The following is a 15,583-nucleotide window of genomic DNA, read 5'->3' as shown; positions in this document are numbered from 1 at the left end:
TAGACCTGTGATTTCCCCAAAGCATCATCATTAAAGGCTTGCCGAAGCATCCCAACAGTCTCGGCTGCAGTTTTCCCTAACAGAAAGCAAAATTTCACGCACACTCTTTGTTCCTTCTGGTCGGCCATCTCACTAATCGCCAAAGGGTTGAAACAGGAACACACACAACAGAGCACCACAGACAAACCACTTAACTCAGACTGACGCCAGCTCACTAACAGTCGCGGGAGACCCCCAGCTAACACCACCTAGCAGCACAACTCGTAACTACAAAGCATGCGCGCGCTTGTGTGAATTAGTTATTTCAGTCACAGTTTTCATCATCATCAGTACTTTTTACGAATATTCACACTTAACACTTAAAAAAAATAATATTGTCGTTTGCTTTTTCTCGGCATTTTCCTTTTTATGGATATCCGTACGAAGCCCACGTAATATTAGCTTGTCACTCAGTAAATTGTTCTCTTCACTCTCAAGATAGTCTAGTAAGGATTCCAAATGATTAAGAGCAGCACCATGTGATATTTTCTTACTAGCAGCACTGTCCACCTCTTCCTCATTCTCATTCTTCCCACTCTTCTGGCTGCATCCCCACTGAACTTACGATTTCGTCACTGCTTAGCATTTTGAAGCCCGGCTCACACGAGTTTCTGTTGAATAACACAACACACTTCCTTTTACACCCTGACGTTTTGCTAACACACTTGAAGATTGATACAATGAGACTAACTGGGGCGGTATATCTGCCCTTTAAACTTTCCAGAAATTCTTGCATTCGTTCACCCCTACCCTAGAACAATGTGTTAGCATAACGGGACCAAAAAATGCAGAGCTCGGTTCACACTAGTTCGAAAATAGTGTTACGACTCACCACGTGAAACAAAAGCGAATGAATATTAAACAACATATAAGCTTAAAAAATCCCCGGTTAAGCCGCAGACCGTTTGATCCACCCCTGGATAATCGAGAGTTGAGTGTATGTACGTGGTTTAAAGTTCCTTTAACTTCAGAGCTAAGGCACTGTTCTTTTTTGCATTAGAGATGTTAATTCTGTTTCTGGAAATTTGTAAGCAGATCAGATCAGTAGCAATTTTCCAATTTTGAATGAAAGGGGTAATAATGTTTTCATGGTTTTGCTCAATCCCTCAAGATGAAAGCCAAACTAATATTTTCAGAAAGACTACAACTGCTTTCTTCAATATTCTTTCCTATATACAATCCACTTCATCATATATGAACAGTGAAATTGAAAGAATGTGACTAATATAAAAACTCAACTGATTGACAGACTTCAGTGTGAGTGAACTCTGCAAATTGTGTCCATTCTCGTGATCTTGTTCCTTCTATTAAGGTAAAGGAAGGTAAGAAGTCTTGTTTCCAATACTGCACAAACTGTAGAAAGAAGTAACATCAGATTTGGAAATTGGAATATTATAAAGTGGGCCTAATTCAATCAGTGGAAAGAGAATTAGCAACATACATGATCTGGATTCAGCTGGTTTAGAACAGGGTCCATTTGTTAAGCTGTAATGTAATACTGTAATGCATATTTGAGTTACATGAAAGGAAGGAATTTTTTTAGCCAACTGAGTACCAGTAAGCTTCTCGAAATAGACTCAAAATTAGTCAGAATTTTGAGCTCACATGTCAGAATGTTGTGAATGAATGAATATGAACAACTTCATGGAAGTTACATAGCATACGAGGTGTGTTCAAAAAATGACGGGAATTTCCGTATTTTGGAAAAAATATTTATTCATTCGTCTACATTAATGTTGTCGCCTTCAAAATAGTCCCCATTCGATATTATGCACTTACGCCAGCGCTTCTTCCAATCATCGAAACACTTCTCAAACTCGATTTTTGGGATAGCCTTTAGCTCTTTCAGCGATGCGCTTTTAATGTCATCTATGCTTGTAAAACGACGGCCCTTTAAGGTTCTCTTTATTTTTGGAAATAGGAAAAAGTCACACGGAGCCATGTCTGGCGAATATGGAGGCTGGGGCATCGTTACAGTATTGTTTTTGGCCAAGAATTCACGAACAAGCAACGAAGTGTGAGCAGGTGCATTATCGTGGTGCAAAAGCCATGAATTGTTTTTCCACAAATCCGGGCGTTTTTTTCGGATTGCCTCACGCAAACGGCGTTGAACTTTCAGGTAGTACTCCTTATTGACCGTTTGACCTTGAGGCAAGAATTCATGATGCACTATGCCATTAAAATTGAAGAACACAGTAAGCATAACCTTCACGTTCGAACGCACTTGTCGAGCCTTTTTCGGTCTTGGCGATCCAGGATGCTTCCACTGAGACGATTGAGCCTTAGTTTCAACGTCATATCCGTAAACCCATGTTTCGTCACCTGTTATAACACGTTTCAGTAATTCTGCATCATCGTTGACTTCCTTTAGTGATTCCTGAGCAACTTCCATTCGCCGCTGTTTTTGTTCAAAATTCAGCAATTTTGGAACAAATTTTGCTGCCACGCGTTTCATACCCAAAACATTCGAAAAAATTTCATGGCATGAGCCAATCGATATGCCAACATCATCAGCGACTTCTCTGATTGTGATTCGGCGATCATTCATAATCATTGCTTTCACTTTTTCCACGTTTTCATCGGTTGTTGATGTGCTGGGGCGTCCGGGGCGCTCGTCATCTGCAACGTCTTCACGGCCATCTTGGAAACGCTTATACCACTCGTAAACTCTTGTTTTACTCATAACAGACTCACCATAGGCCTTTGTTAACATTTCACACACTTTGTAACACTTTATTTCATTTTTTACGCAAAATTTGATACAAATTCTTTGATCCATTTCTTTTAACAAACGAAAATCGCCAAGCTCATAAAAACACGTCTAACCTTAGCGGCTGCCACAGACAAAGTAAGCAATGAATACAGCTGAAAATTTTATTGTACTTCAGGGGCATGTATACCAACATAATAAAAAAAAAATTTTGACAATTGGACTCTCCAAACCCGCGAAATTTTAAAATTCCCGTTATTTCCTGAACACACTTCGTACATTGCAGGAAGTGGCTTCACCAGTGGGAAAGGAAATAGTACAACTTCTTTTTACTTTATGTTCTATAGCATTGGCTTTGTAGTTTGAATTCTGAAGTATAAAGTTGGTTTATTCTAAAACTTCACTTATGCTTTTTTTACCACATCATCATCATCATCAGTAATCTGTCAAGATGACAGGTCCACAGTCTCTTCCAAAATAATTCCTACATTTAATGCGATCTAGAGCTTTCTCCTTCAAATGACAGTATCCTCTTCTGTCCCCAAGGTCATCCAGCATCTTCTTACGTCTTCTTCCTCGTCTTCTTGTCATTTCTATCTGCCCCTCTATCTTTCCTTCGATAACTTCTTTTAGAAGGTATCACCAATTAATTCAAATTAAAGATGCATCTTTTTTTTTTGTCTAGATGGATGAGTTGGAGTGTAATGCACCACTAATGTTTCCTACAGCAAAAAACCTAGTTGTTGGCAGAAAACTCATTTCACCTGGAAACTCAATAGAAGTTCCACTGACACCAGTGATGTCTGGAGAATTTGAACCTACTGGTGCACCAGACAGAACATACAAGATAGTATTTGCAGGAGATGCAGCTGTGGGGAAAAGCTGTTTCATTTTCCGTTTCTGCAAGGGAGTCTTCATTAATAACCTTGGCTCCACATTAGGTTAGTACATTTCTTATATTGTTAAATTTATATTATGAAAATATAAAACTCAACTGAGGTATTTTCTTTCAAACTAATTTATATACACAGTGTCTTTTGCATTAATTACTTTTGTATGGGACTTCATGGCCTGTTACAAGAATAGCTTTACTTTCTTTTACTTTACTTACTGCAGCAACAGAATGCACTTAATTTGTCATCTAACATGTATGTATGATGTTATGCTTAATCAGTGGATGTGCACTAACTGGTCACATTATTCATGTAGGAAGGGCAAGTAGATATTTGACTGATGATAGGCCTATCACCATATACTCTTTCCACACTAAAAATTCTGTGTTCCTTCTCAAGAGTATAACCAAAATATGTGATTACCTTATACCAGAGGACCTCTGCTCTGGTGTGTCTCCCTTTCCAACATATCTAATTTACATATACAATGTCCTCATAATTATCTGTGCTATCGAACAGGAAAATATGCACAAATAAAAAAAACAAAAAAAACAAAAAAAAAAACAGATAAACCAAATTTCAGATGTGGTATGGAGACCTAAGTAATTGATGAAATTAGAAATGCAGAATTTTACTTATACTGTCTGACGTTATCTGTTACCTCAAAAACTGGGGTACCTATTGAAAAGAATATTTANGGCTTTCACGGCGGTGACTATGAAGAAAGCAGTCTTCTGGGATTTGGCACCGTGTATATGTGGTGTTAACCGACGTTTCGGAGGAACGTATCGCCCCCATCTTCAGGGTTGAAGAAGTATAAGTAAATCTGCAAGCGACAACACCGTGAGACATGGTCAAGCAGACTGACGGTCTCACGGTGTTGTCGCTTGCAGATTTACTTATACTTCTTCAACCCTGAAGATGGGGGCGATACGTTCCTCCGAAACGTCGGTTAACACCACATATACACGGTGCCAAATCCCAGAAGACTGCTTTCTTCATAGTCACCGCCGTGAAAGCCTCAAATCTTACATGTTCAGAAGTTGATCGATGAGTTGCTGGATTGATGAATGAATAGACTGAGTGAACTTAATAGGTTCTCCTCATGGTTGTGAATGCCCCTAAAATGGCCTATGAATATAATATTGTATTGTAGCATTAGAATGATCAAGTCAAGGAGGATGAGGTGGGCAGGGCATGTAGCACGAATGGGGGCAACAAGGAATGCATATAGGATATTGGTGGGAAAGCCAGAAGGAAAGAGACCACTGGGAAGACCAATGTGCAGGTAGTGGACAATATTAAAATGGATCTTAGAGAAATAGGACGGTATTGATTGGATTGATCTGGCTCAGGATAGGGACCAGTGGAGGGCTCTTGTGAACATGGTAATGAACCTTCGGGTTCCATAAAATGCTGGGAAATTCTTGAGTAGCTGCAGAATTGGCGGCTCCTCCAGAAGGGCTCAGCTCCATGAGTGAGTGAGTGAGTGAGTAAGTAAGTAAGTAAGTAAGTAAGTAAGTAAGTAAACATCCTGTTGCAGGTAGAATTTTCAGTAAGAAATTTTCAAATATGATTTTTAATTTTGGATATTTCTTTTCAATTGATCAAGAAAATTAAGAAAACTGAATATATAGACTGCAGCATATAATCTAACTTTGATGCAGGTAGAATTTTCAATAAGAAATTTTATGTATGCCATTCGAGGATTATATTATATATACTGCCTATAATTATCCGCACAGACCCTTTACCATCATTTTTACTGCCAGGGAGTTTAAAATGAATACTTTCATGTGCATACCCATTAACTTCTCTCAAGATATATTCTCGTTTTAGTTGAAAATAAACTTTAAAATGGCCACAAAAGAATACAATGACAGCATTCTAGTCATGAGATAAAAACTAAAAAACAATGTGCATGATGAGCATAGACAAGTGAACAGTGCAGTGGTCTCCCCGTAAACAAAAGAAAAATTGCCTGATGATTGCCCATATGTGTCTGAAGCATGTTGTAAATTGAGAAAAAGCATGTAAAACTAGAACATTTTAGTAATTTGATAATCCATTTTTAATGTATAAGTTATACTTTTAGTGTCTTAATGACATTTTATGATTATAACATTGTAAAGTATTAAAGTTACACTTTTAGTGAGACGCATATTTTATATGTTGAAAATGTTGTTGCTGGGGCAGGTTTCCTCCGAGTACTTCGGTTTCCCCTGCCAATGTTCATTCCATCAAATTCTCCACAAATAAGAATATCTAACTAATTCTAAATTGTAATCAGCAGTAAAAAATTGTAACTATTGTAATTTTAATCTACTTATATATCAAATTGTTAATATTCAGAATTAACTTGACTTGTCATATATCATGTACAATGATCTACAGTGACGAAATCAATCAATCAATCAATCAATCAATATTAATGGGTACTATAATAATAAGGATAATGCCTCAATATAACAGGATGCTCAGATATAATATTTAAAATACTGAACACTGAAATAAAATGATTATATAGCTGATTTTTTGTAACTTTGCATTACAGGAGTTGACTTTCAAGTGAAAACTATCAGGGTTGATGAAAGAAATGTGGCACTTCAACTGTGGGATACTGCAGGCATGTAGCTTTTCCTGAATTTTCATTATTAGTATATTACTGCTTTTTTTAAGACAGTGCTTTTACAGTTTCACATACGAATGCTTTTATAACCTTTTGTTTGGAATTAAATAAGCTGTTAATAATTTTATAATTTGATTTGAAGATCTTAATAGATTTACTTTTTGTTTGTATTCTGTGCTTGCATTTCTTTTAGGGCAAGAAAGGTTTCGTTCCATGACAAAAACTTATTTCAGACGAGCAGATGGTGTGATGTTGCTATATGATGTTACAAGTGAGAGGTCATTTCTGAATGTAAGACAATGGGTGCAAAGTATAGATGTAAGTAAACACTCCTTAAAATCTTGAGTTCATCTATAAATTTCACTTAGCATTAATATGTTTTGTATATGAACAGGAGGCAACTGAGCAACGTGTTCCAATCATTCTTTGCGGAAACAAGGTGGATTTGCGGGCTGAAGCAAAATCTAAAGGTGTCACTTGCATCGACATGGTAGAAGGTGAATTCTTATCTCGGGATTGTGGGGCTATATTCCTTGAAACAAGTTCAAAAACTGGCACTAACATTCTAGATGCTATCATCACATTATCAAGGTAAGCTGTTTTGATCCTAGATATACATACTTCAAATTAATCAGTCATCAACAGTACAAACACTTCTCTGCTGACTTCTTGTATTCTTCAAATATTTTATTCCTTACCCCACTGTTAACTCATAAATTACTCTGGCAACCTATGCTTTCTTTCTAAACATAACTTGTAATGTGTTTAGGCTACTGATCCCACTTCTGACACCAGTGTAATGTGTTTCGTTACTGAATACGCCATAGGATTGTTAATTGGTTTATTCAACAACCTACAAGTAATGGCTACAATTAATTATGACAATGTTGCGGGGTTCCACAATTTATAACCCTATTCGCAAATCAAATCACTCTATTGTCAGTATACACGTTTTTATAATGCGGGAGGTATACAAGTGCAACTGTATCACACACTCCCAATCACTCGAACTATCACTGATTCTCGCACACGCGTCCGTAACTCGTAACTTGCGAACTGAGAACTCGTCGGCGGCTGTGTAGCTCCCTTATAAACCCTCAGCTGGGCAATGAGAAAACAACCACGTAGTAGGCATCACTGTTGCTACCATCGTCTATTGCAGCCACTGTTTATCCGCGTTGCATAGCGACCAGTGTGCTGGGACTCGGCTCACTTCGGCTCCGCTCGGCACGTCACCGCTGGCGGGGGGAGGGGAGGGAGGATGTTGACCTGCCTATTACCGTTGTGCAACACGTCACAATATGTTTACCAAAACTCTTACACTTAGTTTCAGGCTCAAGTTTGAAGTGTATAATGCATGGGCAGATATAAGATTTTTTACTTTTGACACGTTTGCCAGTATGTACCAATTTACAACTCTTTAATGAACCGTCACAACACAGCAAATAGTAAAACATCAAAGTCAGCCTTCAGCTATGGCTTTGCTACATGTTTCAGCCACTAACGGCCATCATCAGGCAAATACATATCAACAAAAATCTACCATTTAACTGCAATCATAAAATGGATGTAACACTATTAATCGTACAAATTTAAAAATGCTTATGTAAAAATGACTGAGTCATTGTTTGCTTTCCATGCAATATGGACAATTCTTCGTAAGACAAGGCACCATTACACAATTTATTAATTGCAACACCATGTGCCTCTCTTGAAATCTTCTATATAAAGTAATATCAAATTTCCAAATTGTCCATGGAAACGCACACAAAGTAAATCCAACGACTGATTTGATGTTTTGAAAACATCATTAATATTTTTCTTATTATATAATACTTTCAATTTTTAATTTTTTATAATCTGAACTTTTGTATTTTTTACATAAACATTTTTAAAAATGTACGATTAATTGTGTTATATCCATTTTATGATTGCAGTTAAATGGTAGATTTTTGTTGATATGTATTTGCCTGATGATGGCCGTTAGTGACTGAAACATGTAGCAAAGCCACAGCTGAACGCTGATTTTGATGTTTTAATATTTGCTGTGTTGTGACGGTTCATTAAAGAGTTATGTATTGTAGCACAGCAGAATGCACGAAATTAAGATTATGTACCAGTTGTTTGCTGGCATGTAGTGGCACATACAAAATCACTGCCCACATTGCAATGTATCCCAGTTTCGGTCTATGTGTTTGTTGTATTCATGGACCTTAGGTACAACCAATACATTGTTTTATTTATCTTTGTTCTAGAGAAATGCTAACTAGGGAGGATGTAGAGGTGCAAACGTCATCAATGAGAATTTCCCAAGATAATAAACCGACAAATTCATGTTGCAGCAGCAAGATTTAATGTAAAAATATGAAACTACAAATAAAATAACTGCACTATGAGAGGAAAAAAAAAAGCATTCATAATGAATAGAACATTTTAGGTTATATTGTCGAATGTATGTCACTACTGAGGTCAGAAGGAAAATGTCTCTTACACTTCTGATTTTGTTTTGTGTGCCTACCATATATAAAATTTATGAAGGATTCTTTATTGACTTTATATATGCACCAGTTAATAGAAATGAAAATATGAACTGCTGATTGATTGATTGATCAGTAACTGTCAGATGACAGGTCCACAGTCTCTTCCAAAACAGTTCCTCCACTTAATGTGATCTTCTGTTTTTGGAAAGAGACTGTCCAGGAAAAGTGATAATGTGGTAGTTTTTCCATTTGCTTTCCACATCGCAGTACAACAGCCGTTCAAACCACTCTGGTCACGCCTGTTGCTATACGAACTTGAACCATCTCGAGCATCATTTGTTCTGTGCTTCAAGTCGCTGCTGATGACGCTGCTTCCGGCATCAGTTTTTGGTTTTTGGTGTCTCTCTTCGTCTGATGCCTACCCTTTGACCTGTCCAGCAAGGGAGGCCCTGCCAGTAGCTACGCTACCGCTGGTATAGCTCTCAGGGTCCTTGGCATACTCAAACCCCCTCACCATGATAAGGTGGAGACACAGATTGACTGTTGGAACACTGAATATGGAATTTTATATTAAGTACATAAATGTACAGTTTGTATTTTCAAAAGTCAAATATACTAAATAAAATACAATTTACTAATTACTTAAATTTTGGAACAAAAGGTATCGCCCTACATAAAGATTACATCAGACAAGTAAGTACATTAAAAAGCATTCACTAACAATATAAAATAAGAATTTCATATGTAGTTGATTTTCATTGCTCATATTCGTTTTTGTTTATATGTTTATTGATTTATTGCTGACCTAGAAAATTAAAAATTCAATAATGCATATGGGGCAGAGGAAGAAAATAAGTTCCTTTTTTCACTTATTTTCTCTGCAGTGTGGAACTTGCTTTTTACATTATTTTAGAGTGGTATTTCATATCACAGTTTGGAATACATAAATGAAAATAAATTTTTCGGTTGTATGTTCCAGAAATTATAGTATGAATCTCTAATTGGCACTGCCATACAGTCTGATTGTTACAAACTGTCAAATAATTTAAATAAAGAAAAATGGCAAAAGCTCACAAGAACTGAACTGCTGTTCTCTGACCAAGTCAGTAATTTACCAATAAACTCTTCACACTGCCTAAATCTCATTAATTGTCCTCCTTATAACATCTCAGCACCAACACTACAGAAATCACCGTTCCTCTGTTACTACTGAATTGTTGCATGTTAGAAATCTGTTGCCTACACAGTCATTACTTGAGAATGGGTCTACATGCTACAATATTGTAATGTAGTTGATCAGTGTGTTGCCAAGCAATGGCTTGGTAAACAACCTCAACAACAGAGAGACCGTTTTCTAAAGAGTCCGTGCTGCGACTGTTGCTATGCGACAATGATGTAAATACGCCTCTACAACAATAGAGGCTGTGTTTTCCATGGGATCTGTGCTGCTGCTATATAACGAGAGCTGTAAGCCGTAAGTTCAGAACCCCATGTGGAGGCAGGGTCGAATACCTCCACCGTGAGCCTGCGAGTCATACGAGTCAATGAAAAGGGAAGTTTCAAATCTGAGACAGTAAAATATGGTCGTGAGTCCCAAGGGACTCGGGCCTGAGAAAGACTGCACTGGCAAGGACCAGCAGCATGTACAAAAGGCAGACCCATCCTCTCGTCAGAGAGGGCACCCCACAAAAGATGACCTTAACTGTCAGATAGTAATATCTGGTCATGAGCCCCATCAGTGACAGAGTCCTGGCTTTCGAATTCGAAAACAGCAGCAACGGAATCATGCGAATGGAGCGAAATGGAACCAGGAGTACAGAAGCATGCAGGATCCTTCATTCATTTGTTCATTGTGAGGATTTAAAGTGTGTTTTCAAGATTTTATTTATGTGTAATATTTGGGATGATTTGAAGCGTTAGTTCCTGTGTTTTAATTGCATTACCAGGACAGGACTACTGTGTGTATAACAGTGGATTATTAAGCATGTAAATTAGTGAAAACGTTGCACTGTCTGTAGTTAAGTGTAATTAAGAGTGATTGTAACCAAAGTGCTAAGAAATTCAATCATCTGAGCTAGAACCTGTCATTCTCGTCATGCGTACCACCCTACACCTGACAATATCAATTTCATCAGTCTCGGGCATGAACTTTCAGAACAATGATATCACACCAGCAGCTCTACCCTCTTAACTGCTGGTATGATTCTCTTATGAAAAGGGGGTTGGGGTTGGAAACCTGCATGCAATTCATGATTCAAATTCCCTTTTCCATAGAAAAGTGTATATTTGCCTACTGGTTTCATGCCATCTTTGTCCCATCTGACCTATACTAACCACTAAACCGAAGTTCTTTTTTGATATTTCATCTGCAGCTGTCATATGCAAATCTGCACTCACAATTTTTTACATTCCACCTACCAAATCTTATGTCTGTTTCCCTTAATTTAGGTCGTTTATCCAAAGAGCATATTCAAGTCTGATGTCCTTTGTGACATTCTGCAACAATCTTAATCTCTGTGGTGAGGAGCTGTTAGCCCCATACCCAACCCAACTCCCAAGCTGGAGGACTATTCTTTGCCTGCTGTCCATGGGTGCTGATTCAATACTCATATATTTGCAGCTACCCAACATATCTTGAGGCTGTCTCCTCCCAATAACACAACCTGCTGTGGTGACAAGGTACCCACCTAACATGGTTCTGTTCTTGTTACATTGCCATCATTCATGTACAACATATGATGTACCTGAGAATACCAAGCAAGGCCAAAACTTGTTCAAATGCCAAAACAAGTAAATGATGCATGGCAGTGTGGCAATAACCATGCAGCCATTGAAACATGCATGAACTTGCATTAATATTTATGCATTATGTTTTAACTATTGAATTTTTAATTAATAGACTTGCATAAAACTGTACAAATTGTGGAAGGTTTGCCATTACTTTTACTACTAAAATTAACTTATTTATTATATTGTGTATGTTTATCAGTATTTTATACAAATGTGCATTCTGTTGGATGAGAACTGTAATCCTTAGTTGTGACTGTAACCAGGATGATCTCCCTGCATGAGAATGTACTCTTGACAGGATTTATGGAAGGTGAATAAATGAAATGAAAATGTAATAAGATTGAAAGTAAATACTAAGTGCATATTAATAGATGTGCAATCTACAGTAGCATAAAAATATACTGGGAAAGGAGCCATGTCTTGAATTCTGGGGTTCTATGAATACTTCAGATTCTGTTCCCATTGAAAGATTGTTCTTCGGCAGACCTGTTGTGTCACAAGCTGTAGGTGGGTTGACTGGATTGCGTTGTTGGCCAGTAGTGTAATAATTCAATGATGATGATTGTCAGTTGGCTGGCGGAGTGTGTGCTCCAGCCACAAAGAGCAAATACTCACTACAGAATACAGTTTTTATTGAACTGTGTGTATATTCCACACAAGCTGTGGCAGCTTGCAGAGGTCAGTCTGGCCAGCCTCCTCTTAGCAACAACCAGACATAATTCACCGTCATCTCTCTCATCTCAACTCTCATCTCCATCTCCAATTCTTAAAAACTATGCTTATATAACGTTGCAGCCCAGTGCCTCAAGATCATGAACCCCTAAAGAAATCACAAGTTACACCAAAGTTAGGGAAGGGAAGGTGATTAGTTAGTCCCAGACGCTGAATTACTCCAGGACCCCACTGATTTATGAAAGTAACAGGGTATATATAACATTTTTAAGTGGAGGCAGGTTAACCTTTTGACACACTACAGATTTTAGTAGAGGCTATGACCCAGGACATTGGACTTAATCATAAAACCACAGGGGTGGGGCTAGCCCTTGTGACAGTTCACCAGTATGTTCTATGGACCCAACAAAGTAAATGTCAGCTGCCTGAAGACAACACAGCCAACATGTACAATGCCATACATGTATTGTCCGGAGTGCTCTCTTTGAGGGTTGACGCCTTGTAACATGGCAAAATTTGACTGATGTCGGATGAATATACTGCCACCAACTTTAAGGTCAAAGAGCAGGAGGAAGCGTTACCATCACACAAATTAATGTTTTTATTTATCAGTTCACAACATGTTTCAGCCCACGCATACCATCATTAGGTGATTACTGAGGAAATGCACCAATGGTGATGGACCATATATAAACTATAGTGCTTGCACAATTTTTTGTTAATTAAAATGGGGCCAGATCTGACATAATACTATACATACATTACATTTTATAGTAATATTTAAAAATTAAACTGAAACAATGTAAAGAGATCTATATAAAATGTGGTTATTGGATATTTTGAAGAAAGCTGGTGATGTCAGATCTAGGTACTGTGCTTCGTTTGTATTTATTTCCATTGTGAAGGTTTCCTTCCAGTAGCCATTCTAATGATGCACTGTATTTCAGGCGGGTTGGCGTCTGTAATAAGTATTGCTTTTAATAAGTTATTGTAATGAAATTTCTGTGTGCAGAAAAAATAACTATGTAACTTAGGTAAAAGAAATAGCATGAAACACTTTTTTACGATGGTGTGATGCATAACGGGGTGAATGGAATAACAGTTCGTTGCAGTTGTTACTAGAAACAAACATCCACTAAGTAAATAAATACAAACCTAGCACAATAACCGGAAGTTTGAACACCACAAGGTTTACTTCAAAACATGCAACAACAGTATTTTATAGGGATCTTCTCTTTGCAGTGTTTTACTTTAATTTTTACATATTAACTTCAAATCCAATGTATAGAGAGTATTATGATGGAAGGGACCAAATTTTGACAAAAGCAACACAAAGTTATACTGGCGCTATAGTTAATGTGGAGTCCGAAGACATTTCTGTACAGGGCTACTATAAATGATTCATTCGTTTTTAAAACGCTATATTTTCCAAAGCATTACACATACAAATATGACTGATATATAAAAAGAACCATAAACTCACCAAGTTTTCTTCACATTCTACAAATGTTCTATGTGTGCCCCTTGGGTCACACGTCCAGGCGGTAGTCGAGCTCGTTCCACACATTTTGTAGCATCATCCTGTCAATGGTCATCACTGCAGCATCGATACGATCGATACGTTCCGTCAGCTCTACTAGTGTTCTTGGCNTTACGGTTCTTTTTATATATCAATAATATTTGTACGTGTAATACTTTGGGAAATATAGCGTTTTAAAAACGAATGAATCAGTTATAGTAGCCATGTATTTCCTCAAGAATCGCCTGACGGATGGGCTATGTTGGCCGGAACATGCTAAATAAAAAATTTGCTTCCCTAATGGCAACCCCACCACATTTTATTTGTAAGTACCACAGACAGGATGCAATACTACAGGATCGCCAGGATATGCTAAGGAACAGCAAGCAGGGTATTGGCAATGGAGGCAGTACGTTCTTCCGAAACGTCGTTGCGCGACTACCAAGCTATCCGGCGTCACTTACCACTGCCTCAGTGACCTACTAAAGTACTAAACTAACAAATTACGTGAAATATGGCGTCCATGGCGGCCATCGTTACTGAAATCGTATGGACGTACGTAGAACTGTCAAATTCAACGGAAAATGATACTGTCGTTTGTCAGCAATAGTTGGAGCAGCTGGAGCGAGTTGGAGTAAGCAAAAGCGTTTTGCAGCAGTAGTGTTTTGTATGAATAACGAAGTAGGTGCCGATATGTAGCACAATGTTGTTTGTTGTGTATTAAGGAGGAAGAGGAGGCTCAGCTTTGATTATATTGAATTTTCTGATTTAATGCTGAATGTCTACAAAACAACCGACGTAAACACGTGATGTGTGTGAGAAGACGCAGACGTTAAATGCAGTCCTTGGCTGAAGGCTGTGGGTGACGAAATCCGAAATTTTGGTAGTACTAAGATGGCTTCGAACCCCAGCATGGGAAAGTCGACAAAGTTGCCGCAACGTGAGGAAGTACAGTCTACGGAATATCAGCCTTTGGACAAGTCTTCTAGTAACACATTAAAGGTAAATTTTTTTTCCTGCTCTACCTCCCCCTCCCCATTTTGGGCATGTAACAGAATGTGTTACTGTTGCATGCATGCAGAGCACAGCTAATACAAGTTACATATTCTGTTTTCATAATATTCGCACCAGCCAATATTCGTATAGGTTTGTATTGTGCAGCAGTTGTAGATGGTTATCAATTTTTTCTGCTGTTGCTCCTTAACCTCAAATCACGAATTACATAACCTCTCTTTTGTTCTTTTTTGTTCGCACTGCGTCGTCATACAATGCTTAGAATGTACATAGTAATGCAGTTTTTCTGGTCTTTTCTTAAGAATGACGAAGATATATTTGCTGTGAAGTAATAGCTGACTTTGAAGATAGTTTTAATATACGAGATAAGAAAGTGAATAAATTAATATCAAGATATGAAATCAAAATGTTGACAGACAAATATAAATCCAGGGCATTTAGAGGGCAAGAAGAAATTTGTGACAAAATTGTGACTAGCACCATGATAACAGTACAAGTTAGCAGCTACGGTTGTTACTTGATATTGAAAAAACACTGATGTAGAATGCAAGAGTTACTAAAAGTGATAGACCTAATAATCAATGTATTTAAACTGTTGGAGTTCTCACATTCTACTGCTTGAAAGTAAAGCTTGGACAGTACAAGGCCAGATTTCAGAATCACATGTTGCAGAGATAAAACTGGCTGTAGAATGTACAGGGAATTTTTTACTATGTAAACTGAGTTCACGGCTCTGTGCTTCACAGTGACTGGTGCGTTGCTTGCCCTGAGGCGCGTATGAATTTTACCGATGAATCAGCATGCCTGATGGCTGATAATATTCGGAATGAAGTAGTT

The 15,583-nt window shown here is 37.8% G+C and overlaps 2 protein-coding genes across 3 annotated transcripts in view; both read left to right on the top strand.

Annotated features, from left to right (window-relative positions):
• Positions 1 to 8,917, top strand: part of LOC111862380 (ras and EF-hand domain-containing protein) — a gene marked incomplete at its 5' end in the record, with an annotated part of 16,992 nt that extends 8,075 nt beyond the window's left edge. Inside the window, 5 exon segments of the mRNA XM_033750637.1 lie at positions 3,435 to 3,690; positions 6,197 to 6,268; positions 6,465 to 6,589; positions 6,666 to 6,862; positions 8,527 to 8,917. Of these exon segments, the coding sequence (XP_033606528.1) occupies positions 3,435 to 3,690; positions 6,197 to 6,268; positions 6,465 to 6,589; positions 6,666 to 6,862; positions 8,527 to 8,626 (750 nt within the window).
• A 4,954-nt stretch (positions 8,918 to 13,871) lies between these two features.
• Positions 13,872 to 15,583, top strand: part of LOC111862383 (uncharacterized protein CG10915) — a 68,535-nt gene continuing 66,823 nt past the window's right edge. Inside the window, exons 1-2 of one of the 2 annotated variants that reach the window (XM_023847717.2) lie at positions 13,872 to 14,366; positions 14,458 to 14,734. In XM_023847717.2, the coding sequence (XP_023703485.1) occupies positions 14,627 to 14,734 (108 nt within the window). In that variant the 5' untranslated portion in view covers positions 13,872 to 14,366; positions 14,458 to 14,626. Of the gene's footprint in view, positions 14,735 to 15,583 lie in introns of both variants that reach the window. The other variant, XM_023847715.2, reaches the window with a different exon arrangement.

This window comes from Cryptotermes secundus, unplaced genomic scaffold (genome assembly GCF_002891405.2).
Source record: "Cryptotermes secundus unplaced genomic scaffold, Csec_1.0 scaffold617, whole genome shotgun sequence".
In the NCBI taxonomy this organism is placed as follows: Eukaryota; Metazoa; Arthropoda; class Insecta; order Blattodea; family Kalotermitidae; genus Cryptotermes; species Cryptotermes secundus.
This window is presented reverse-complemented; position numbering and strand designations above follow the sequence as displayed.